This window comes from Nicotiana attenuata, chromosome 4 (genome assembly GCF_001879085.1).
Source record: "Nicotiana attenuata strain UT chromosome 4, NIATTr2, whole genome shotgun sequence".
NCBI lineage: Eukaryota > Viridiplantae > Streptophyta > Magnoliopsida > Solanales > Solanaceae > Nicotiana > Nicotiana attenuata.
The window spans coordinates 6617205-6643043 of NC_031992.1; the positions used below are offsets into that span (position 1 = coordinate 6617205).

Consider the following 25839-nt stretch of genomic DNA (forward strand, 5'->3'; position numbering starts at 1 on the left):
CAAAGTTAATAATACGCTAGCTGCTGTAGGCCCGACGTTTAATAATATCACCTTCCTAAACTCGGATGCACATTTATGTGACCCAAATCCAAATCCCAACGGAGTCGAAATGTGTTAACAATCACGGGTGCACTGGTGCGACGTGGTTTGAGGCGCATTTTTACGACGTTGCAATTCTTATTAAAAAATAGAAATAAAAGCGGTGACTGATAAAAGTATAAGCTAGATCATGTTTTTGAAATCAGATAAAATCAAATACAACAGTTGAGCGACCGTGCTAGAACCACGGAACCCGGGAATGCCTAACACCTTCTCCCGGGTTAACAGAATTCCTTACTCGGATTTCTGATTCGCGGACTGTTAACAGAGTCATAATTTTCTCGGTTCGGGATTCAACCGGTGACTTGGGACACCATTAAACTCCCAAGTGGCGACTCTGAATATTAATAATAAATCCCGTTCCGATTGTCCTTTAATTGGAAAAACTCCTTTACGCCCTTGGGGTGTAGTGCGAAAAAGGAGGTGTGACAGCTCTGGCGACTCTGCTGGGGACAAGAACCCAGAATCTCTGGTTCAGGGTTCAGAATTCGAGCTTAGATATATTGTTGTATTTGGCTTTCTCTGATTTTCCTACATGTTTCCTGCTAAATGTGCTAAATGCTTTACCGCTTTGATATTATCTGAACTGTATATAAACTGTGCCGAAACCCTTCTCTTCTCACCTCCGGGGATGTGCTTACTGGTTGAGACTCCCTATTCTGTTAGTGTCATACCTTGAAATAAGAAAGAGGCCGGACAAGTTACTAAGCCGGATGGCCTTTTGGTTCCCGGTACGTAGCCCCCTCCTCGACTCGAGTTGTCCGCTCGGGTACACAGTCTAGAACCTATACCCAGGTTTTGAACCTAGAAGAACTTGACTTCATGCCGGATCCCTAGTAGGAACGCTTATCTGCATCACGTGCATTTTGACTTAGGGGACTCAACACAGGGGTTGGGTCCGTCTAGGACAGGTGTACCCGGAATAATGGACCATCCTGATGCATCCTACTTGTGCATTTATCTGTTTTGGACTTGCATGCTGACCGGCTTTGAATATCTGGGCTATATTGAAAAAAAGAGAGAGAAAAAGAGAAATAGCAGTGTGGAGAATTAATTACCTATGCTAGAAAAAAAAAACCAATGGCCAAGTAGTGCCGAAATGCTGCCGGATTTTTGAGAAAATGAAAGAAAAAGAAGAAAAGCAGTTTTTTTTAGTTTGTTTTGTTTGCCAATGGAAAAGTAGAAAGAGTTTTATTTTTCAATTAGTTTAGTTTATTTACCGCTAAAAGAAAATATAAAAAGAGTCTTGCTTTCAGAAAAGTGAATTTGCCAACAAAAGCAAAAAAAAAGGGGTTTTATTTTCAAATTAGGGGTGGTTTCAAAATAGTTAGATTTATTTGCCCGAACTACGCTGGTTTGATTCTCATCGGAAGTGAGATACGTAGGCAACCTTCATCGGGTCCAACCACCCTTTTGCAAAAATAGCCAAAAAATGTCAATTTTGTTTTTTGTTTTTGTCATAAATAAATCAGGTGATGCCGTTTTGTCAAAATAGCCGAATGTCCCCAAACGGGCGCTGGAAGGCTGTTTGTGCAAAAACGGCCATCTTGAGTCATTTTAACGGTTAGCAGGCACAGCCTTAAAATCTTCTTTACGAAGTGCTGAAAGGCCGTACCCGCAATACCAGCTGTTTGCTTAAATTGGAAATTTGAACAGAGGTTGTGCCATTTTTCTCTTTTAGGTCAAAATAAGTGATTAAATCACCTTAATAAATGTGCAGGATGAGCACGATTCAAAATGAACCTCTTTCAATCATGCATAAAATCCCTTTGGAGTTGCGTCTATGGTGGAACGACTTAGGAGGAGACGGGCAAGATGCAGTCAAGAAACATTTGAAAGGACTTACTGGTTTGCTAGATATTGTGCCACGGGGAGATATTATCAGAGCATTGGTCACGTGTTGGGACCCAACACATAACGTGTTCCATTTTTCGGATTTTGAGCTTACCCCGACATTAGAGGAAATAGCTGGCTACATTGGGAAAGGTGAGGTTCCGTTGAGGCACAAATACTTGGTGGCCCCCAGAGTTGTAGCCGTGCACAAATTTCTAGACTCTTTGAAGATAGTCAGAACCGTCCACAACATAGATCTGGCAAACGGCTTTTGTACTCTGAGCTTCATATATCATCGGTATGGCCATATCGGGGGATTCAACAACCCGGAGAGTAGGATATGTAGTAAAGGAAACCGCCAGAAGTGGGAGGAGCATCGACGTTTCGCCTTTATGGTGGCTTTCCTCGGGCTTTTAATATTTCCAAGGAAGGATGGGAACATTGACATAAAAATAGCTGGGGTTGTCAGCACGTTAATCACTCAAGCCAAAAGTACACTTGCACCTATGATATTGGCCGACATCTTCCGTGCTCTTACAGCTTGCAAAGCCGGGGAAACTTACTTCGAGGGGTGCAACTTATTATTACAAATGTGGATGATCGAGCATCTGTGTCATCGCCCTCAGTTTTTGAGCTACGGGTCTCCAGAAAAAACATGCATAGAAGAATTTTACACAAGGATTAAAGGGGTCAAATTGCCAGAAGGAGTCACGGGTTGGACAACATATTTCCGGTCCCTCACTGCTAGCCAAATAGAGTGGACACTGGGATGGTTACCCGTTGATGAAATCGTATATATGCCGACAGCCCGACCACATTTCCTTCTGATGGGGCTTAGAAGCATTCAGCCTTACGCCCCGTATCGGGTATTGAGGTAGCTGGGGAGATGCCAGATAGTACCCAAGGATGATGATCTTAGTTTGCAAGTGGTTGAGATTGGCCCCGATGGCCAGTTTCCTGAAGCAATGGTCCGCCAAGTCTGGAGTGAATGTCAATATTTGGCGGCAAATACTTGTGTCCGGGATCGAGCCAAAGGAGAGGTGTCGCCTGATTATCTTGCTTGGTCTAGAAGGGACGTTGCATTCGGACGACCGGCCAAAAGACCTCACATCCAGGAATTTGTTGAATCATCACAAGAACAATGGGCTTGGTTAGCTAAAGAAAATGAGTACAGGGCCCGCATAGGAGCATTGGAAAAACAGGTCCAAGACCACCGATTTGAAAATAGCTTGCAAGCCGCGGCTGACGAAGGGGAGAGAAAACAATTGGCCAAGGAGAATGAAGTCTTACGAGCCCAAATCCAAAAGATGAAGCTAGAGGCCGACAACCACGTCAGAAGTGCCAAAGATACAAAGCTTATAGCAAATCTAAGGCAAAAGGTGAATGATTACAGTTTTGACCTCGACAAAGCAGAAAAGGAATTAGTTGGGGTCCAGAGGCAATTGGCTAAAGGAAAAGGCCACTGCCGCAGAAAACCGAATGATTAAACAGGCAAAGGACTTCAAAGTCGAGAGAGAACACTGTTACAGGGCATTGGCACAGTTAGAAATAGACTTACAACAACTCCGAAAACAAAGCCAGGCGTTTGAGCAGACTTCGGAGGCTAGGGCCCAACAGATAGGGCGGTTGCTTCAAGAGAAAGGAAGAATCCGAGAGAGAATCTTAACCGTTGCTCATTCTATTACCCGGAAATGCCAGATGTGCGAGAACATGACCCGTACCACCTTCTTTGCATCAGTAATGATATTTGTGAAGCAGATAATGAACGACTTAGACAGACTCCAAGGGGAACTTGCATATAGGCCCGCGGCAAGACCGAACGATGTCCCGCGGGCACCAGGAGCTTTAATGTATTCATGATTGTCTTCGAGTCTGCTAGAGTTTACCTTTTGAGTCTGTATTTCCTTTTAATGGAGTTAGGTCACTTGGGCTTGTATTTCTTTTTTATCGGAGTCTGTATTTCCTTTTGTTAAAAGAAAGTCAGTTGATTGAGTCTGTATTTTGTGTGAACTAGGATAGGGATGGTGGAGTCTGTAGTTCTTTTCGCATCAGGGTCGGTTTTGAGTCTTTGTAATAGACGTAGTTGCTATCAATAAACTTGAAAATTCCCAAAAATATTCCGCTTCTACTCTACATTTATTCTTCACGAACTACGCCTGGTCTGATTCACGCGGGGTCGTGATACGTAGGCAATCTCCATAGGATTCGACCATTTCTAAATAATAAAAGGGAAAACTAAAAGGAATGATACAAATAGGGGAGAAAGCAAAGGAAAGAGAATCCAAAAGAGGGAGAGCAAGACAAAGTGAAAAAGGAAGATAAGAGTAGGAACTAATTGGCAAGAGAAAGAAATGGAAAGCCGGGATGACGCATGTGATTGAACAGCAACATAATAGCAACGTTTGACTGCTTAGGTGCATCCACCCATCAATGTGCGGTTATCTATTTGTTAATGCCCTAACCGCTAACAAGTTGTTGTTGATGAGTCCAGGCAGGTGTTAAGCTGACTGGCATTCTGGCAACCCACCCTTACAACACCCGCTCCAAGGACAAGTCGAAAATGGCCAACCAAGATCTAGAAGCAAGCATCGTTGACCCATCCAGAGAGGAGGAGGCAATGGATGTGAATACAATGAGAGAGGAGATGTATAAGTTAAAGCAGCAGATGGCCGAAATGTACCAGGCCTGGTCGAAGGGACATCCACCACCGGTCTATCCTGCCAACCCCAATTATCTCCCACCACCAGCTCAACCCCAGGATCCTCCCACAGTGAACTCATATCCTGCTCTCCCTACTCACCAGCAATATTACGGAACCACCTCTCAGACCCACCACCACCACCCTCCAAGCAAATTCCATGTCCCCCACCACCAATTGCTCCTGTATTCGTGGCTCCTCCACCCACCGCATTACACAGATCCTCTAGTGAACCTCTGTTCCAAACCCAGGAAAACCACTATTCCCCACCCGAACCCACCTTCAAGCCCCTAGAACCATGCTCTTACGCTCCCCATTTTAATCTCTCAGCTGAAGAAGAGAAACCTCCCAAAAACCCGGAGCAAGAGGAGATGATGCGAAAGGTCAAAAGTTTAGAGCAGTCCTTCAGAAATATGCAAGGTCTCGGGGGTCAAGTAAGTGTGGCCTACAAGGACTTGTGCTTGTTTCCTGACGTCCAGTTGCCAGCAGGATTCAAATTACCCAAGTTCGACTTGTATGATGGCCATGGTGATCCGGTGGCCCACCTGAGAGGTTTTTGCAGCAAGATGAGGGGAGCTGGGGGAAAAGATGAGCTATTAATGGCCTACTTTAGTCAAAGCTTAAGTGGAGCGGCGTTGGAGTGGTACACAAGACAAGATCATGCTCGGTGGTACACCTGGGATGACTTAGCTCAAGCTTTTGCATGTCATTTTCAGTACAATCTCGAAATTGTCCCGGACCGTCTGTTACTGACCAAAATCGAGAAAAAGCCTGGAGAAAGCTTTAGAGAATACGGTTTCCGTTGGAGAGAGCAAGCAGCAAGAGTTGATCCTCCGATGAAAGAGAATGAGATGGTGGATTATTTCCTTCAGGCTTTAGAGCCAACCTACTATGGCCATCTGGTGTCCGCTGTGGGGAAAACTTTCAACGAAGTCGTAAAGATGGGAAGTATGGTAGAAGAGGGTCTCAAGTCTAACAAAATTATGAGCTACTCAGCGCTCAAAGCAACCACGCAGGCCATCCAAAGCGGCACCGGAGGAGTATTGGGAAAGAAGAAGAAAGAAGAAGTGGCAGTAGTGGAATCAAGGGTCTGGTCCAGGGGTCCATCACCATATTATCACCAACCTCGCCCTCGCCCCCAAGCTTACCCGCATACCTCATATGGCCCACCACAGCATTACTACCCACCTCCTACTCCCCATTTCTCTGTCCATCATGCCCAGACATACCCACAACCTCCTACTCGTGCCCAATGGCGCGCACCCACTCCCCAAAACACTTACCCACCCCCAAGAACCAACCGAAATGCCGCTGGAACCAGTTTCCAACCCAATCCTGCATATAAGAATGATAGGTCGCAGAAGAAGAAGACTTTTACTCCCTTGGGAGAATCTTATACGAGCCTGTACCACAGACTGAGGCAGTTGGGTATGTTGAACCCGATCGAACCCAAATTACCAAACCCTCCCCCAAGGAACCTGGACCATTCAATAAGAGTAGCAAAGTAGATTTTGAGAGCTGATACTTTTGGTGTTAATTAAGGCTTGTTAACATTTTCATCACCTTAAGGCTCGATGAAATAAATTTAATATAAAATATATTTCTCACAAATAAATTTATTCGGTATGTTTTTGGTACCTTTTTAATTTATTTTTGTAAAATTAAAAGTTTACCCTAACAATTCGATGTGACTAAAAATTTATACTTTGTTAAATAAAAATTTAATAAACAGTTTGGTACGATATGATTCGATCAAGACAGTTCATTATTAAAGATCCATTGACATTCCTACTTAGTTTCACTAGCACAAAACTTAAGAATATCAAAAAAAAATTTAAAGTCTCATGACACTAAATTAATTGTATATATTATTCTAAAAATATTTATTCTGAACATGTCTTACTTTCATATTGGAGCATCATTGAAAGTAACTAGTCTTGGGGTACGCGTTTTACGCGTGTGCTCTATATAAGTGAGTATACGATCTTAAAAAAATAAGTAATTATTATTAAATAGTAATGTGTTTGAGCTATTGAACAAAATTTTTAAAAAATATAAGTTCCTAAAATTGATAAATGTTGATCAATGGATCAAAAAGCTAGTTCAATAAATAAAGAATACCGCCTGTAAAAATCCTTATATACTTTATTGTGATTTTTGATGACTTATGTAGGAATATATGATAAAAAGTGCTGTTTTTTGTTACCTAATCTTGAAAATAAGTAACAAATAATACGATGATATAGCTATTTTTGCTCTATTTTCTAATTTCTTTCATCGCTAGTGCTTTTCTTGTGAAAATAAATTTATGTCCTAAATATAGAAAAATAATTAAATGACTATTCTGTCGGACAACTATACAGAAAAATAATGAAAAATAAATATACAATTCATTGTAGTTGTAAAACAAGGCAAAATATTCTTAACTTAACCATTGGATAGTGTTATAATTTAATATTTAAAACTTTTAAATCAACTAAAATTTTAGTTATTAAATAACTCTTTATTTGAACCGCATAACTTATTTTGGTAGGGTAAATTCCTAAATATTAGGAGTTTATATATAGTTCAAATAAGGAAAAGTATAATAGTCAAAACCTTAGTTAGTTTTAATGTCCTAAATATTAGGAAATACTAATCAAATGATATTTTTACCCGATATAACATTTATTTTTAAAATAATAAAAAGGTCGATCAATTTAGTTTTGAAGTTTCGTGCTTTTATAATAATATAAATTGAATAAAGAAGATAATTTTTTTAATTAAAAAAGTAAAATTTGCCTATATATTTAGTAGTTTTTAGTATTGGTATCACATGAATTTACCACGTAATCAGAGTATTAATGTAATTTGTTGAAAATATTAAGTGTATGTAAAATTGTTCTTCAAAAAAGTTATTCATAAATGTTTAAAAAATTGCTATATAGAACAATTGCAAAAAGACGTAATCAATTTTTGTACGAACGTCTCAAATAGTTGATTTTTAAATAATTTAGTTAATATAAAATTGTAACTGGTTCTATAATTCTAAATTTTAGGTACATAAGTTAAATAAGGAAAGATTTAATAACCAAATTTTAATAAATTTCTAAGTCCTAAGTATAGAAAAATAATTAAATAATTATTTTGTCTAGTATAAAATTTATTTTTAAAGGATAAAAAAGGCTAACAATATTTCGTTAAGTGGCTTCGTGCTTTTAATATAGTATAGATATGCAAATTTAAAGTTAGAAAACTAATTTTATATTTGTGACCGTCGAACAAGCTAAAAAGATAAGACAAGTAAAAAATATTTGTTGCACTCAAGAGTGTAATAGAGTGGTCAATAATGTGACAAAGAACCATGAGGTTTTAGGTTCAAATACTAATGTATACATCTATTTAAATTTTGGTGGATAAATTTACTTTATACTTATGATAGTGAGAGTCGAGAGATAACAAGTGCTAATAAATTAGTCACATATACTACTATCATAAAAAAGTATCTTGGATAAAAAAAAAATAAAATGTCGCACCTAAGGATATAGCCTAATAGTCAATGAGAATAATATTGTCGTAGCACTTGGGGTTATGACTTATGAGGTCTCACCTTGTGAGTTGAATAGGACACCATCATTATTAAAAAAAAAAAGAAAAAAAAAAAGAAAAATTGAAAATTGTAAATTGAAAATCATAGGGGGGATATGGCTAAACTGCGCCGAAGGGTGACACGTCATTAAACGTAACCCAGGTTTTCGATTACCCTCTCACTACCCTTGCCCTATATTCACCCGCCTAAGCTTCTTCTTCCTGTCTTGCGAGCAGTCAGTCAATCACAGCAGCAGAAAATTAGGGTTTTCTTTGAGCGCTTCTTCTCTTTTTCTCCTTCCGATCAATCAGCCATGGGTGACAAAACTGAATTCGATTCTCCCCATAACCAGATCTCCAAAGGTATAATTAAATTCTAATTTACTAATTTGCACTTCCTCAGCTTCAAATTAAACTTTCATAGATAGCATTCATTTTGATTTCTCCCTGTGTAACGCTATGAATGTGTCGAAAGATTGTACCTTTATGTGTGTTCTACTGTTTCCCCACTGTGGGTTTAGGGTTTTTCTTATATTGGTTGAGTTTCGAGAACAGGGAATGCAGTTTTTTGATTTTTTTTTGCTATAGAAAATATCACTCGATTATAAAGTGTTGATTTTTATTTGCTTGATAATACGAAGATTCTGTCTCTGTGTTTGTTTTATTAATTTATGACTATCAAGTTTGATAAATTTCCTTTTTTCCCTACACATTTGTTCCTACCATTACTTTTATCCTCAAAGAAATTGACTTTATGTTGGTAGCTGGTAATGCTGCCTAGCAATCGGCAGGCTGGTCTCATGTTTGAGCGTTTTAATGATGATTCTTTGATGATGTTGTATGTTTTGGTTAGTTGCTTTGTAGTGTCCAGACGCATTACCTTTATGCTCCTGATACTTCTTTTAAATGCTCATTAGACTTGTTAGGTCTCTCACCCGCTCCAGAGAGAGAAAGAAATGTCAGATTGGTTGTTGAGGTTCTTTTTTTTTCCGGTTGGTTGTTGAGGTTGACCTTTTGTTTATTTACACTCGTTAAACTAAATCTATCAATTATGCTTCAATACCGAATTCGTTGGGTACTCAATATGAATTAGTTGTTTCAATTCAACTCTATTCAGGTCTAATTAATTTCTGTAGTAAAAATACTTTTTAGCTAAAAGTCCTCTAAATCTCACACATAACACGGATATATGAGTCTCTACTGGAATCAAAACACTTTGGCAAACGCCTGATATAAAGCAAGAAGAACAAGGAAGCCTTAAACCCAACCAGCTAGATATCACGTATATGGGTCCGTTGCTTCAATTTCGTTTTGTTTTTAGTTATGTCCGCATTGATTGCGTGAAATTGTAGGTCCTTGGTCAAATTCCTCTTTATGGTTTTTGGTCTGCCTCTTCCTCTTTTATCAACTTTAATCCTCATATTGCTGCGTATAAGAACAATGCACGTGGAGATCTACATAGAGCATTGTCAAACCATGTGAGACTACTTTCTCTAGTCCAGTGTTGTCAAAGGCTCATTTGAGGCGCACTTAAGCCCTGAAGCTCAAAAAAGCTTCGGGCATGCGCTTCGCCTCACTTAGGCTGCGCTTTCGTGCAGGCAAGGCACTAAAGCCCACACCTTATTGCCAGTAAGTTCTATCTTGAATAGAGTGGTACAAAATAATAAATATAATTGGCTAAAAGATATTATTAATTTTTAAGGATATCATTATAAATGAACTTGTTAATTTTTTTTCTTGCATTACATATATATTTTATTTTTTTCTTCATTGTGCTTTTTTTAACTAAAGCCCACACTATAATTGCGCTTTGCGCTTAAAGCCCTTATAGACCTGGAGCGCTTTTTAACGCTTTTCGCCTTTGACAACACTGCTCTAGTCTTATTCTCTATGTGTGATACTTTCAACTTTTGTTGGACGTGATGACTCTAATCTTGTCCAATCTTGCGTCGTTATATATCCATCTTAACATATAAATTTTTACAATTATATATCTTGTGGATATATTGGGCCCTAGACACCCAATAGTCACTTCCAACATTCCTGCAACTGTTTGCAAACTAATGTTGTTGAAGGCTTGCTAAAGCACGCTTAGAACTTGAAACTAAATGAAACCCAAGATGTGTGCTTTGCGTTTGCGTTGCTTAGTTGGCGCTTTAGTGTAGGCATCAAGGTGTTAAGTCATGCACTTCTTCACCAAATAATCATTGTTTGCCTCTATAGTTATATTTCTTATATTACATTTCCATTTTCTGGCTTTTCTTTATTGATACTTTTCTTTGCTAAGCCCGTGCTTTAACTTGTGCTTTGTGCTTGAAGCCCCGATATACATTGGCTCGTTTCACTTTTGACTACTCTGCTTGCCTGTCACGATCATTTGTCTGACCTGTTTATTGACTAATTTACGTGGGTCAAAATTTCAAATTTTTATTCTCAGAGGAAGCTTAATGCAGTATGTGAGAAACTAACCTCTTAATTATGACACACATTGACTATGCTTACAACCATGTTAGACATAGCTCATGCCTTCGTGTCTTTTGCTAGCTAAGTGATGATAGTGTAAATTGGAGATGAAAACTGGGGAATATCATTAGTGCAATGAGGGGAAATATGAAGATAACTTGTATGGTTAACAAGGATGGGGGGGGGGGGGTAATTTTCTTATGGCACATGATGTGGCTTAATAAAGAGAGCCAATATATACTGGTACTACGTGTTTCTCAATTAAGTTGGACATTTGGATTTCATCTGGTTTCAATGTTGTTTCCATCATGACCACCATTATCTTGATTCCAAGTGTACAGGTATATTGATGGTAATAATATAAAATAGTGTTGGATTACGCTCTAATTGAAATGAAGAACAAATGTTGGGAAATGAATTTAGGCATGGTTAAAGTGGACTTACCAATAAGGAGAACCAGAGCATATGATTGCTAGTATCTTTTTTGTATTTGTGAGAGATAAGAAGTGACTACTTCTGCGTGTAAGTTAGGTATCCTATGTTGCTATTTGATTTATATAAATCTACTGCATTTTTTGGTAAAGCTTCGACTTCTCATTGAGCACTTCGAAGTTGAAGGTGGGATGTTATCTCTTGAAGGTATCATTCTGTTTCTCTATTTTACACGCCTTTGATCAGTTACAAGACTTGCAAATTCCCTGCTCCTGTAAATAGTTTTTAATGTGGACCCCTTGGAATTTCCATGAATGGTAGAGGTTTCATATAATTACTTCAAGGGTTTATGTGTAGCGTCTTATATTTTCCTTATTATTATTAGTACAGAAATAATGAAAAGGGTGTTTTGATTCCAATTTGTATTTGTCGTCATGCAAGATTATATCTTTATTGCTAAGTTATCTTTGTTTTGATACATGTAGATGTGCAAGGACCCAACAATTCCATCCCACTTTCACCTCAGTGGCTCCTGCCAAAGCCAGGGGAGAGTAAGGCTGGGATAGTTACCGGGGTGTGTTCATTGTTTCTTTGGATTTTCCTTGTTTAAACCCTGTACCATTTCCCCCTTTTTGAGAAGTATTTTAGAGCTATGATATAAGCAGTTGAGGATTTCTGCTTAAATTGTGTAGTGGTGTGTTGAATTATTAATTCATAAATGAGTCCAATCACAAATGTTTTGGTCATCTCTTGGTGTTTAAATGCAGGACAACCATCTCGGTACACATCCCGGTTATGCTATTCATTCTGAGTTAGCAAAATTTCCAGGGATGGGTGACGATACCCATGATAATCAAAAGAAGAAAGATGTTTTTAGGCCATCTGTGCTCGATATGGAACCCGGTCGACGGGACCGCTGGCGTGATGAAGAAAGGGACACCAATTCTGCTGTTCGAAGGGACCGCTGGAGGGAGGGAGATAAGGAGCTTGGTGAGGGCCGCAAGGTGGAACGCTGGTCTGACTCTTCTGGCAGAAATCATGGAGAAGGACGACGTGTTCCAGGTGAAAGATGGACTGATTCTGGAAATAGGGAAAGCAATCACGATCAGCGTCGAGAGAGCAAGTGGAACACGCGCTGGGGGCCTGATGAGAAGGAAGGTGATGCTGTGCGTGAGAAATGGAGCAACCCTAGCAAAGATGCTGAGATGCATCTTGAAAAGGGGTCTCCAGGTCTTGCCTTCTCTGGAAAGGATGAGAGAGAGGGTGACCACTATCGGCCATGGAGATCTACGTCTCACGGCCGAGGAAGGGCAGAACCTCTTCATCAGGGTTCGACGCCAAACAAACAGGTTCCTACATTTTCTCATGGCCGTGGACGTGAAGATGGGGCCACCACTACTTTTTCTCTTGGTAGAGGTCGTGCTCTCTCTGGAGTGAGCCCCGTGAATAAAGGCTCTCCTCATTTGCAGTCATTTGGGTCATTTTCAGAGAAAGCTGAAAGTGTGTCCTCTCCTTTACGATATAGCCGGATAAAAATGCTTGATGTGTATAGAGTGATAGACATGCGGTCTTGTAGCAAGTTTTCAGATGGGATTGTGCAAGTTCCTTCACTTACACAAGACGAACCTCTGGAACCTCTCGCATTATGTGCACCCAGTTCTGAGGAATTGGTAACATGCAGAGAGATTTGAATATATTTACTTAGTATAACGATTTTAATCTGATGTTTAGTTTGTTTGGATGAAGTCTAACTGCTCAAAATTTATGTATAGGGTATCTTGAAGGGAATTGATAAGGGGGATGTTCTGAGTAGTGGAGCTCCGCAGGTTACTAAAGATGGAACATTAGGTCGAAACTCAACCGATTATACGCAGCCAAGGCGTAACAAGCTAGGTACTTATTGTTAGATCAGCTTTTGGGGATTTCTGAATCTAGATTAATTAAGATCTCAAATTAGTTGGTTTGTGCTACGGTTTTGATTGTCATCATTGTTTTCTCAAATGCTCAGGTAGCAGAGAAGATTTATCACTTGATGATTCCAGAGAAGAAAGTATTGACAATGCCAAAGGTGGTTATTCAAATCATCTGGAAGGCTTTTCCTTTGAAAAACTTCATTCATATGGGTTCAGTTCTAAATCTGAGAATAAGCAGAATTTTAAGAGATTTTCTGATCCCAAATTAGGTGTTGAAGATATATTTGTGGATTTTTGTCCCTTGATGTACTATGCAGTTCTTCGGGATGTAGTCAATTAAAAATCTTAAATGTCAACTGTGGTTTGGATGTCTTCTTGTTGAAAACCTCGAGATCCAAATACATAATCTAGTCTGTTAGTTGTATATATCTTTCAGTAAACAGAGTTGTCTTCTGAATTATGGTGTTACTTGTTAAAAAGATCTGTCTATAATGCTTGTTTATCTATAATTGGGTTTCAGTAGATTGTTTGAACTCATTATTTATGTTCATTTTCAGTCGAAGACAATATTCCTCATAGAGAAAGCGAGTCTGTCAATAGAGATCCAAGCACACCAGGACACACACCTGGTCTCCACGGTGGCATATGGCGGTCTCCTTCAATTGGTGCACGTTCACATATGGTGGCTAATGATGCTAGGGAAAGGCCATCTGATGTCAGGCCAAAAACATCTGACATTGGCTGGCTACAGAGCCAGAAGGATAAAAATACAGAATGGGAAAGAGATTTCACAGATCCATCTTATGCCAAAGATGAAGGATCTAAATGGCAGTTTGGAGATCCTGTTCTCAAAAGGCAATTGTCTGCAGTCATGGACAAAGAGTTGGAAACGAGGAAACTTTCACAGTCATCTCCGGAGGACCTAGTTCTATTATACAAAGATCCACAAGGTGCTATTCAAGGTCCTTTCTCAGGTAGTGATATTATTGGATGGTTTGAGGCTGGATATTTTGGCATAGATTTGCAAGTTCGATTAGCTGCTGCACCGCCTGATTCACCATTTTCTCTGCTGGGGGATGTTATGCCCCACTTGCGTGCTAAGGCTCGGCCACCACCTGGATTTGGAGCACCAAAGCCAAATGCAGATGCTCCAGGGGGGTTGAACCTGAGCAGCTTCACAAAACTTCATGCAGGTTCAACTGAGATTGATAAGGTAAAGACTGAACTGAATTACAAACATTCAGCAACGGAGGCTGAGAATAGATTCTTGGAATCGCTGATGTCTGGCAAAGTGAGCCATGCACCGCTTGACAAGTTTGCTCAGTCTGAAGGTTAGTTTGGATGTTATTTTTCAGTAGTATTCCTGTACAATTTTGCATGATTGTTTTCTATGCTCATATTTTGTTTCAATAAGTGAAGCTTCAAAAATTGGAAAGATGTTCCTTAATATTCAACTGATGCTTTGTTATTGCTTTTCTTGCTCGGCAGGCATTCCGGCTTATGCTGCAAATAGTACTGGTGCCGTTCCTCCTATTGTAGCTGAAAGTGGAGATAATCTGTATCTCTTGGCCAAAAAGATGTCTCTTGAGAGGCAGAGATCTCTACCAAAGCCCTTTCCTCTTTGGCCTGGGAGAGATGCACCATCTGTTGTTCCAAATGTGGATAATGTTCAGGATCCTTTGCCTCATTCAAAAGTGCCTTTTATGGCTGAACATGTTCGCCAGCAGCCCCATAATCAGAATGTTGATTTAATGTCTCTACTTCAGGGTGTACCAGACAGATCAGCTGGCATTAGTAGCGGTGTTAGTGGATGGTCTAATTTCCCCGTCCAAGGGGGATTAGAATCGCTACAGGAAAGGATGGACATGCATCAAGGTCAGAGTATGCCCCCTCAATCTGCATTTGGAATGCAACAACAAAGGCTACACCCCCAGAGTCCACCTATGACCAACTTACTAGGCCAAGCCATGGATAATACTTCCAACATTTTGGCTACTGAGAAGCTACTTTCATCTGGCGTTCAAGATCCACAGTTGTTAAATCTATTGCAACAACAGTATTTGATGCAGCTACAGTCTCAGGCAGCACTAGGAGGACCACAACAATTGTCATTGTTAGACAAGTTGTTGATGCTCAAGCAGCAGCAGCAGAAACAGGAGGAACAGCAGCTAATGTTGCGCCAGCAGCAGCAGTTGCTCTCGCAGGTGCTGTCTGATCCGCATCCTCATCAGCGATTTGGTGAACAACCTTATGGCAAGTTGCCAACTCCTGGCATATCTGCGGGAAATGCTACTGTGGATCCTACTCGTTTCCAGCCTTCACCTAATTTGTTTTCAATGAATACACAAGTACAACATCCAGTCATGGAAGAAGCTCATGCATCAAACTTTGTCTTGCCCCCGAGCATTTCTCAGGATGTCACCCAAATAGGTAGTTTTGAGACCTCATCATTGCACTTGCCACATCAAATGTTTAAAGATGCTTCCAGTCAGAGGAGTTGGGGTTTTGAGGAACAAATTGATGATATTCAACAAAAGGTCCCAAGGATGGCAACAGCCATGATTGACCCATCATCACATACAGAAATTGCCAGCAAACATCCCCTTGAGGGCGCGGAAAACAACGAACCTCTGGCCGTTACCACTCCTGAAATTGCCTCTAATTTTCCGCTTGTTGAGCAAGTAGAAAAGTCTGTTATACCACCACCACCACCAGCTGTTGATAATGATCTGCATCAGAAAAACAAACTTGAATCACCGCCAGCTGCAATCCCCTCGGAGCCGCAGGTTGAAAGAGATCCACACAATGGGCTGTCTGTCACAAAGGAACTGAAAAGTGTTGAACCGCGGGAAGTAAAAAAATCATCTGAAAAGAAGTCGAAGAAGCAAAGGTCCACCAAGGGGCAAGCTTCTGACTTAACGAAGGGAGCTTCTAAGTCGCAGCCATCAAAGCCCTTGCAATCTGATACCGTGATTGCTTCTGATGCCAAATCTGATGCACAATCTGTTTCAGTCGGAAAAACTACAGCTGTAGGTCCAGAAAAAAAAGATAGCAAAACTGAAGTAGCTTTTGCTGATGTTGTGGTCGAATATCCAGGGCAAAACCCATTGTCTGCTCACGCAACTGTGGAGACAAAAGGTGAAACGGGGGAAATTCCACCAGTTTCACAGTTCAACACCCAAGTACAGTCTGGACAGCGAGCTTGGAAACCTGCTCCTGGTTTCAAGCCAAAGTCATTGTTGGAAATTCAAGAGGAAGAGCAGAGGAGAGCACAAGCAGAAATAGCTATTACGGAGGTTGCCACATCCCTCAGTTCCTTGAGTGTATCTACTCCGTGGGCTGGGGTTGTTACTAATTCAGATCATAAATTAGTTAGAGATACTCAGCAAGATGCTTCAGTTAGAGATACTCAGCAAGATGCTTCCGACAATAGTTTAAGTAAGAACAATTCAGATGTTCCTCTCAACCAAAAGAGTAAGAACAATTCAGATGTTTCTCTCAACCAAAAGAGTAAGAAAAGTCAATTGCATGAAGTACTGGCTGACAACACTTCGGCTAAGTCAGGCGATAGAGAGAGAGATTTTCCTGATATGACATTTGTTCCACCTTCTGTACCTGTCAACGACGATGACAACTTCATTGAAGCTAAAGACACCAAAAAGAGCCGCAAAAAATCTGCAAAATCTAAGGGTGCAGGAGCAAAGGTCTCAGTGTCCACTGCTGCTTCGGAAGTCCCTGTTGGATCAAGTCCTATTGACAAAGTCAAGAGCTCGCGCCAGGTACAACCAGACAAGGAAGTACTACCTGCTATACCATCTGGTCCTTCGCTAGGAGATTTTGTTGTTTGGAAAGGTGAGGCTACAAGTCCTGCTCCTATTCCTGCTCCAGCATGGTCTACTGACTCTGGGAAACTCTCAAAACCCACATCTTTAAGGGACATCCTAAAGGAACAAGAAAAAAAGGTCTCTTCTGGACAGCAGCATATACCAGTGCCAACTCAGAAATCTGTGCCAAATCCACCTGCCAGAGTGGGTGGTCCATCATGGTCTGCCACTGGTTCGTCGCCTGGCAAGACTGCATCTCCTATTCAGATTCACTCACAAGCTGGCGCTAATTCAAAGAATAAAGTGGATGACGATCTGTTCTGGGGCCCAGTAGATCATCCTAAGCAAGAGACAAAGCAGTATGGCCCCCCTCTTTCTGTCTTCTCCCGCCCCTTTTCTTTCTCCCTTCTCTTTGTTGGTAGGACTTTATATATTGTAATGCCTGCAGGTCTGAATTTCCTCAGCTTGGAAATCAAGGCAGTTGGGGAAGCAAGACCACACCAGTGAAAGGAATTCCTGGTGGTTTATTGAGCAGGCAAAAGTCTGTTAGCGGTAAGCCCGCAGAGCGTTTACTATCATCGTCTCCTGCATCAGCTCACTCGTCCCTGAAAGGGAAGAAGGATGCTCTAACAAAGCATTCAGGTAACCATATGGTGTTTTTTGGTGTGGACCTAATGAAAATCTGAAGTAATGCATTGCTTCTCATTAGAAAAAAAATTGAAGACAAAACGGTTTTAATACACTTTGCTTCACTGTTTCAGAAGCAATGGATTTCAGAGAATGGTGTGAGAATGAATGTGACAGGCTCATTGGTACAAGAGGTATTTTATGGACCTGCAGCTCTCACTTGATTTAGATCTCTCTAGTTCTGGAATAAATTATCATCCCTTATATTTGAGGGGGAGACTTGGCATAACTGGTAAAGTTGTTTCCATGTGACCAGGAGGTCACGTGTTCGAGCCGTGGAAACAGCCTCTTGCAGAAATGCAGGGTAAGACTGCGTACAATAGACCCTTGTGGTCCGGCCCTTCCATGGACTCCGCACATAGCGGTAGCTTAGTGCACAGGGCTGCCCATATTTTTAACTCAGACATCGTAATAGTGAAATTTCTTGAATTTTTCATTTTGTTCTTTCCTTGATATGGCTCCCAAATCTTACTCGTAGAACAACCTAAGATTATAACAGTACATAGAACAGTACTGACAGTCCTTTCTCAAAAAAGAACTATACTGACAGTTTGTCTGATGTGGTACCAATTCTTGTTCCTTCAGATACCAGCTTTCTGGAGTTCTGTTTCAAGCAATCCAAATCAGAGGCTGAAATGCTTCTAATTGAGAATCTTGGCTCTTATGATCCTGATCATGAGTTCATTGACAAGTTCCTCAACTATAAAGACTTTTTGCCTGCGGATGTTTTTGAGATGGCCTTCCAGGGTCGGAATGTTCGGAAGGTAACTGGTGTAAATGCCAGAGATGTGACTTCTGACAGCGTTGGATTTGACCAGGGTAATTCAAGTGTGCAGGATGGGGCCACAAAAGGAGGAAAGAAGAAGGGTAAGAAGGGGAAGAAGGTTAACCTTTCAGAGTTGGGCTTCAATGTGGTTAGTAACCGGATAATGATGGGAGAGATTCAGACTGTGGAAGATTAGGTAGAATGAGGAACGGTACATACTTTGTGTTGAGAATGTTTGTAAATGCTTTAGGATTATCGAGCAACAGAAGCAGTACTATTTAATCTGCTCAAAAGCAATTTTTGTGATACAATTTCTGACTTTAGGTCTTCTAAATCAGGTTCAATCAGGAGTAAACCTAGAGCTTTTTTTCGTGTTTGTCCTTCACCAGAAGTGTTTTGTAATATTGAACTTTGTAATGCATCCTGAGAGTGATGCTTTAGCTGATGTGGGTTCATTAATCTCCCTGCATTATCATTTCCTTTTTATATTTCTGTTCTCATCGAAAGTTATTGATTGTATTGCTCTTGAGTTTTTACATCCTTGTACGTATGAGCCTTTTGAACTCCAGTTATTTTGCAGGACCTCGTGAAGGTTAATGCAAGAAAACTTAATTTTTTTTTCCCATTCTCTTGGTTCTAAAAACAAGGTTATTGAATCTGGAGTTGTGTTACTGAAAGAACTGAAAAGAGATTTGGCAAAGACGGAAGATTCAATACCTCTACTTTGGTGGTATTGGTGAATAGTGTTTTGGACTCTGCCTGCATATGTAATGTCCCTATTCCTTTTACTTGCAAAAGTGAAAGACTTGATTCTGGAGACAGCAATCTCTATGAAGTGGTTACGGAGATACAATAATAAAGAACAAGCATTTTGGAGGGAAGTGATCAGCAACAAATATGGACGGCAGGTAATCCAGTAAGTTCTGCTTTTGGGGTGGTCATGTGGAGATCCATCGGAGCTCACTGGTTCGTTTTTGCTACAAATATTGGATATACAGTGGAAGATGATAGAAATTTTGGAATGATAGCCGGTTGGGACATCGGCCTCTTAAATATCTCTTTTCAGATTTGTTTGGTTTGACTCTATCGCCAGAAGCTACAATTGAAGATGCAGGGAAACAACAGGGTTGGAAATTAACTTTTAGAAGGCTATTCAATGATGAGAGCTGCAAAGTTCTTAGAGGAATTTGAAGTGTTTCATGGCACAAGCAATATTGAGGACTCTTTAATATGGAGTGGCAACAATAGTGAAGTTTCCACTATTAAATCTGTTTCTTCAAGTTGAACTAGCTCTAGGTTTGCTGAAACCTCTTTGCCTTCAATGGAGTACATGTTTTATAACTCATTCTCCAATATTGGACAGCTGGCACAAACTGGCCTTGGATGCATATCTGGAAAGTAAAAGCATCATTCAAAGTGGTTTGTCTTTTCTTAGTTAGTGTCCAAAAGGCCTGTTTGACTTGTGAGAATCTACACAGAAAGGAATCCGATTAAACTCGAGATGTGTGTTTTGTCATGCAAGTAAAGAGAACAATAGTCATCTATTTCTACACTGGAGTAACTCACCAATTGTGACAGTTCTTTTTTTCCTCTAACAATGATTGGTCCCAAATGGGCAGTCTACATGTCTTTCGTGTAGATGGTGGAATACTGTGGTAGATAGTGTAAGGCAAATAGCCTGTATGGCCAAGCTACAAAAATCAGTTTATTTAAAGTACTTTTAGTGAGAAATAGTTTGTGTTTGGCTAATTAATTTGAAAAGCACTTCTGAGCAGCAATTAGTGTTTGGCCAAGCTTTTAAAAACTGCTTTAAGTGTATTTTTTTCAAAAAAATACTTTTTGAATAGAAACTGCTTTTTTCTGTTTCTCCAAAACTGCTTCTGCTTGCACTTTATTTTCTTCCAAAAGCTTGTCCAAATACTTCAACAAGATTGTGAAAGCTTGGCGAAACAGGCCAAAAATAAATTAGTGGAATATTGGAAGGAAAGAAATGCAAGGTGTTTTTAAGCTAGAAGTAGCTCAATCCAAAGAAATAAAGATGTATTGTATTTTGTCTTCCATTTTTTGTGTAAGGAAAACTAAGCAGATGAAGCAGAGTAACTTATTAGAACTTTTGGAGTCCTTGTGTTTTTGAACTGCAAATATGGCTTTTGTACTGATGAATATATTGGTACCTCTCCTTAAAAAAAGAAAAAAAATCCTCTCTGGCCTGCACTCCCTAATGGTGAAGCAGTAGTTGGCTACGATTGCATTATAAGGTTTCAATTGAACAGATTGAACAAACTCAAAGAGACGTAACATGAAACCTGTGAGAGCAATAAAAGTCCAGCACTGACCCCTCCAGTTGACACCAACGAATAAAAGTTGATGCTTCAGGACCCCATAGAAACAACAAATGTGCTAAAGTAACGGTAGGAGTAGAAAGAAATTGCAGCCTTCCAATTGATAGGTTATGAATTTGTGATTGGTAAACTCATTCTTTCTCCCTTGATGTAGTCATTCTATTTTGTACTTGTGGACGCTAGGTCAAGTCTTCTTATTTCCTAGTGCTTCTCAAGTGGTGATACATGAAAATGAAAATGAAAATGCAAGTATGCAACGACTTATAAGCAATCAATCATATTCCTGATAATCCCTTTACACCGGGTGGTATGGCACCCGCTAAGATGATAAATTTTTTTATATACCTACGTTGAAATTTTCTTAAATTAGGTTAAATATCTTAACTTACCACCCGCAGCCGTAAATTAGACAAAGGTGCCATGGCTGGTATATCTTTTTGAAAGATTTTCTCGTGTGTAAAATTCAAGTTGGGAATTATCTTGAACCTTGTCCGACTTTCCTTTTTCATGTGCTTTTTATTTATTTTTTTGTTCCAATCCTTTTTCATTTCGACTACCTCCCAATTTTCTATTTATCGTTTCATTATTTTTTATATTTTTTTCTTTATTCTATTATTATTTATATGCGACAAGAACACTCAAAAAAGAGACTCCAAAATTATAAAATTTTATAAAATAAGCATTCCTGTTAATCTCAAATTTATGAGTTTTCATTCCTGTTAATCTCAAATTCATGAGTTTTCTTCTTTCATATCCGAAAAACTTGGGTCTTAACGGTAATTTTTGATTGAGATCAATCTTTTTTCATCTTTTTTTTATTATATTATAAAAAATTGTGTTATTCTATGGTTATTAAATATAATTTAAATATCTTTACTATTAAATTATGACAAAAATTTCGTAACCATTGCTTAAAGAAGATGAGATTTGTGATTTTAATTTTTGAGAACTTGTAGTTTATTAATTCTATACTTGTGGAGTATGATTTTCTATTGAAAATATTTTTAAAAAATTTCTTATTCTGCTTGATGTAATTCCCTTATTGAAGATGTTATCTTACTTGTGTAAATTTACTTTTAATATACAAAAAATATATAATTTCCTAGTGAAAATATTGATTTTACTTGTGTTGGTATAATAAATGTATGAATCCTTATTCAAAATGCTAATTACGTCTATTTTAATATTTGAGATGTAATTTTTTTTATTTGCAAATAAAAAATACCTATTAAATTGACCCGAAGAAACATTCCTAACAAATTTCATATTAGTCAATACAAGATATACATTAAAAGAAATTGTGGCATCCGCTACCTTCAAATCCTAGATCCGCCGACCTTTATCCATATAACAATGGGCTTTGTTGGGCTTATTGGCACATATAACAATAAGGTTTATTGAGGTAGAAAACTTGTGGTTAGATTGAATATTTAAGAGAAATTTTCAGAAACCGCTATGTTTTAGTGGTTATTAGCTACTTGTAGGTACTTGTAGCTACCATTTACTATATTACTCCCTATAATTATGTTTTCAGGTTTTTTAGTGTGTATTCGATGTATTTAAGCTATTGTATTCATGAATACAGTAGCATTTCTAGGTGTGAAACATGTGATTACAGCTAGATAGATTTTTGTATATGATTGTATTCACGGCGTGAAATAGGGGATTACAGCTAGACATGTTATTGTATTCGACTGTATTCACGATATGTATTTGTTAATACAGTAACGTAAATAGCGCAATTCATGGCATGGTCAGCTGTTTTTAAATAGAAAGTGAATCAATTAACATAATAGACTCCTAATATAACTCAACAAACTCAATTATAACACGCAAAATTTGTATTTCCAGTTATAAAAAGAATCTCAACCTGAAAGTATCCTAAAAATACAGCAATCTTCAGAGAAAATATGCTTAATATTTTTCCCAGCCGATAAATACAACAAAAATAGAGCAATTTGAATACATATATATCTCTGAATACATAAATTATATTAATTAAAAAATATATGAATACATTCATGGAATACAACGAGACAGTGAATACAATAAAATATATGGAATACAACGAGATATATTGAAATACAATTAAAAAAAGACAATAAATACAATGAAATATATGGAAATACAACGAGATACACTGAAATACGTTGAAATATATTAACAAAAAATTCAAGTTGCTCAGCCCCAAACTCCGTCGTCTTTGTTCAAGAATAACCCTAATGTCGTCTCGCCGTCATCGTTGCCTCCGGTTGTCGTTGTTAAGCCGGAGAAAATTTCTATATCGGATGATTGCTCGGTAATCCAAAAGTCTTTCCCGGAGAACTCTAATTCTAATGCTTTGCCGGAGAGTTCTGGTAGTGCACGATATGGTCCAAATTTTTTTGTCACCTCGCTGGCAGTGATATTCCGATGCGAAAAAATTTCTGCCGGTCGGCGGCGGCGATGCTCTCTCCTGATGTATTTAAGGTTCGTCAACTACTCAAAGTTTTCCTCGTCCCTCTTTTATCTTCTGCCCAAATTTTGTTGACGGGGATATGCATATGATGCCCTAGTGTAATTTTATATGCTGATATTGATGTTTTTGTAAAATTCACTCATGAAACATCTGAAACATTTTTGAATATGAGCACGTACAGTATATCCTGCGTGGCCTTTTGTGTTTCTTTTCCTTTGAATGTAATGCTTTGTCGGAGAGTTCTTGATAGTAAGATGAAGGTGGAAGATGAGAGAGAGGGAGAATAGATATGGGGTAGGGGATACGAAAAATTTGAGGGGATAGGAGAAATTTGAGTGGAGAGAGAAAAATAATACAAAACTTATTTTATGGCTTAAGGGTAGAATGTGACCATAAATAGATATTTGGCTATAAAAAATCAAAAGATAGCTATGAAATATAATTTTTTAAAAGGGTATTTATTTAAAATAAATAAGGTATTAATCTTTGTTATATGAGGTAACTAATTCAATGTTTAACGATAGAGATTACTATTCTTTTATTTTTCAACCAATGAGCTTAACTAGTCAAGTACGCATGCATTATCGTCATATATTCATATATATATATTATATATATATAATATATATATATATATATATATTATATATATATATATATATATATATATATATTATTTTATGGCTAATTAGTTTAAATTTTTTGAATTATTCTTAACATTAACGGGAATAATTTATTTTTATTCAAATTTTTTGTATCCTATGTCTTAGATTTAAAACTGTAAACAATAATTCATTTGAATCTTTTCTTTTACAAAAAGTTTAATTATTATGTTATTGACTCTTGGCAAATATTTTTTCTATGAAAAATTTAAACATTTTTTAAGTTATTCGTTTTGTAAGTGTTAAGTGTAGAATACGGTTTAAATATAATACCAGTGAAGAATGGAGGAAAAGGAACATATATATATATATATATATATATATATATATATATATATATATATATATATATGGATGGTCCTAAATATTAGGACATCATATATACTTAAAACAAAAAAAAAAATTAATAACCAGAATTTTAGTTAATTTTAAAGTACTAAAATATTAAAAAAAAATTAAATGAGTATTTTATGTAATGTGAACACTATCTATACATAATTTATTACTACCTTTTCTAACAATTCAAGATAGATAAAATATCTTTGTTTGTTAGATATTTTTAACGTAGATATTTCAATCTTGTCTTAACATAAATTTAATTATGTTTCATTCAAAATATTCGATTCTCTTAGTATCTATAGTATTTAGTTTCACTTTTTAAAGAAAAACAAATAAGAAAAAGTAACGTGGAAAAACTCTATTTAAGATTAGGCAAAAGTAACAAGGAATGAATTATGGTTATAATTAATATAAAATAAAAAAAATCAACTGATTTGAATGTCTTAAATATTATAGGATTTTTTACGTAGTTGAAGTAAGAAAATAGATTTTATAACTTAAATTATAGTTGATTCAAAATTCTAAATATTAGGAATATATTTTAAATTATAATTTTGTCCAATGTAAACTCTGCTTTTAAAGGATAATAAAAAGGGCAACACAATTTCACTAAAAGAATTTGTGCTTTTAATATATACTAACTAATAATACAAATCTCTATATATGTGCATTGCAAGCAAATCTTCGGTCAATTATTTATGTAACAAAACAAGAAACTAATTCTATTATTATATGCAAGAAGAAAGAATCCTCGTAAAGAATTGACATGAACACAACGCCTTTTTTCCTTCCCTCCAAGTGCGCGCGCGGGGGCGGAGTCTCTCTCACACACACAACGCTACGACTTGAAATGTTAAAAATAAACGTTATTACATGAACATAATATATATCTTAAGCACATAGGCCTATTATAATTTCTGCATGTATGACATTAATTATTGCCTAACCTCTATATATAAGGCAATTAGGGGATCTAAAGTTCCTATTAGTCTCATGGTAGGTGTTTTTTCTTCAAAATCAACTTATATATAAGGAAAAATCAATTTTAAGTTTCATATAGTAATCTTCTCAAGGAATATGTATAGTAAAAGATCATTTAGTGTCAAAGTATTTAAGTATTATTTCTGGTAAAAGATGTTGGTATCTTATGTGCAGTAAAAATTGAAAAACGTTTTGCTTTTATCAGAGATCATAACTATCAAAAACTTATTTAGTTGATCCACATATTCTTTTTTGTTTGCCAAGATATCTCTTTCCATCGTGTATTTTGACAAATTACATTTTCACTCGGTGATGAAAATATTCTTTCTGCTATCACCATTGGACTTGGTAACCAATTTGAAGTTTGTTTAGGTTAACTATATGTTGGTGGACCCACTTGGCGAGATATCAATGCGCCTTGCGCCTTGTAAAAATACTTAAGGCCTATAATTATATAAATTTATTTTCTATGGGTAAGAAGTGTTTAAGTATTTTTATTCATGTATAATTGGTATGGCTTTGGAACTGTAAAAATGATACTAGTGTCCTATTTGGTCGTCTCCATTTAACATGTATCTAATTTTTAATTTTTTTAATTTGTACCCACTTTTTAAATAACTTCAAGCATTTTTCTCCTCTTTCTTCTTCTTCTTTGGGTGACAATAATTTTATATGGTATTTGTGAACATATTTTAAGGTAGTTTATGATATTTTACAGTGGTGTGCTGTTTTGGCGCATTATTTTTTACTATTGCTTACTGTTTCTTCTTCTTCT

At 37.7% G+C, this 25839-nt stretch overlaps 1 protein-coding gene across 1 annotated transcript; it reads left to right on the plus strand.

Annotated features, from left to right (window-relative positions):
- Positions 8356 to 18768, plus strand: LOC109224904. The gene is made up of 10 exons (XM_019389472.1): positions 8356 to 8560; positions 11578 to 11666; positions 11860 to 12762; positions 12865 to 12985; positions 13101 to 13160; positions 13563 to 14336; positions 14494 to 17188; positions 17278 to 17471; positions 17591 to 17650; positions 18102 to 18768. The coding sequence occupies exons 1-10, from the start codon at positions 8512 to 8514 to the stop codon at positions 18476 to 18478; spliced, it is 5322 nt and encodes a 1773-aa protein (XP_019245017.1). The 5' UTR covers positions 8356 to 8511; the 3' UTR covers positions 18479 to 18768.

What these genes read in the sequence shown, in the direction of transcription:
- LOC109224904 (XM_019389472.1), top strand. Translation starts at nt 8,512, where the DNA reads ATGGGTGACAAAACTGAATTCGATTCTCCCCATAACCAGATCTCCAAA. An exon ending in AGGCTGGGATAGTTACCGGG is followed by an intron (nt 11,667 to 11,859) that starts GTGTGTTCATTG and finishes GTTTAAATGCAG; the next exon opens with GACAACCATCTCGGTACACA. An exon ending in CAAGTTTGCTCAGTCTGAAG is followed by an intron (nt 14,337 to 14,493) that starts GTTAGTTTGGAT and finishes CTTGCTCGGCAG; the next exon opens with GCATTCCGGCTTATGCTGCA.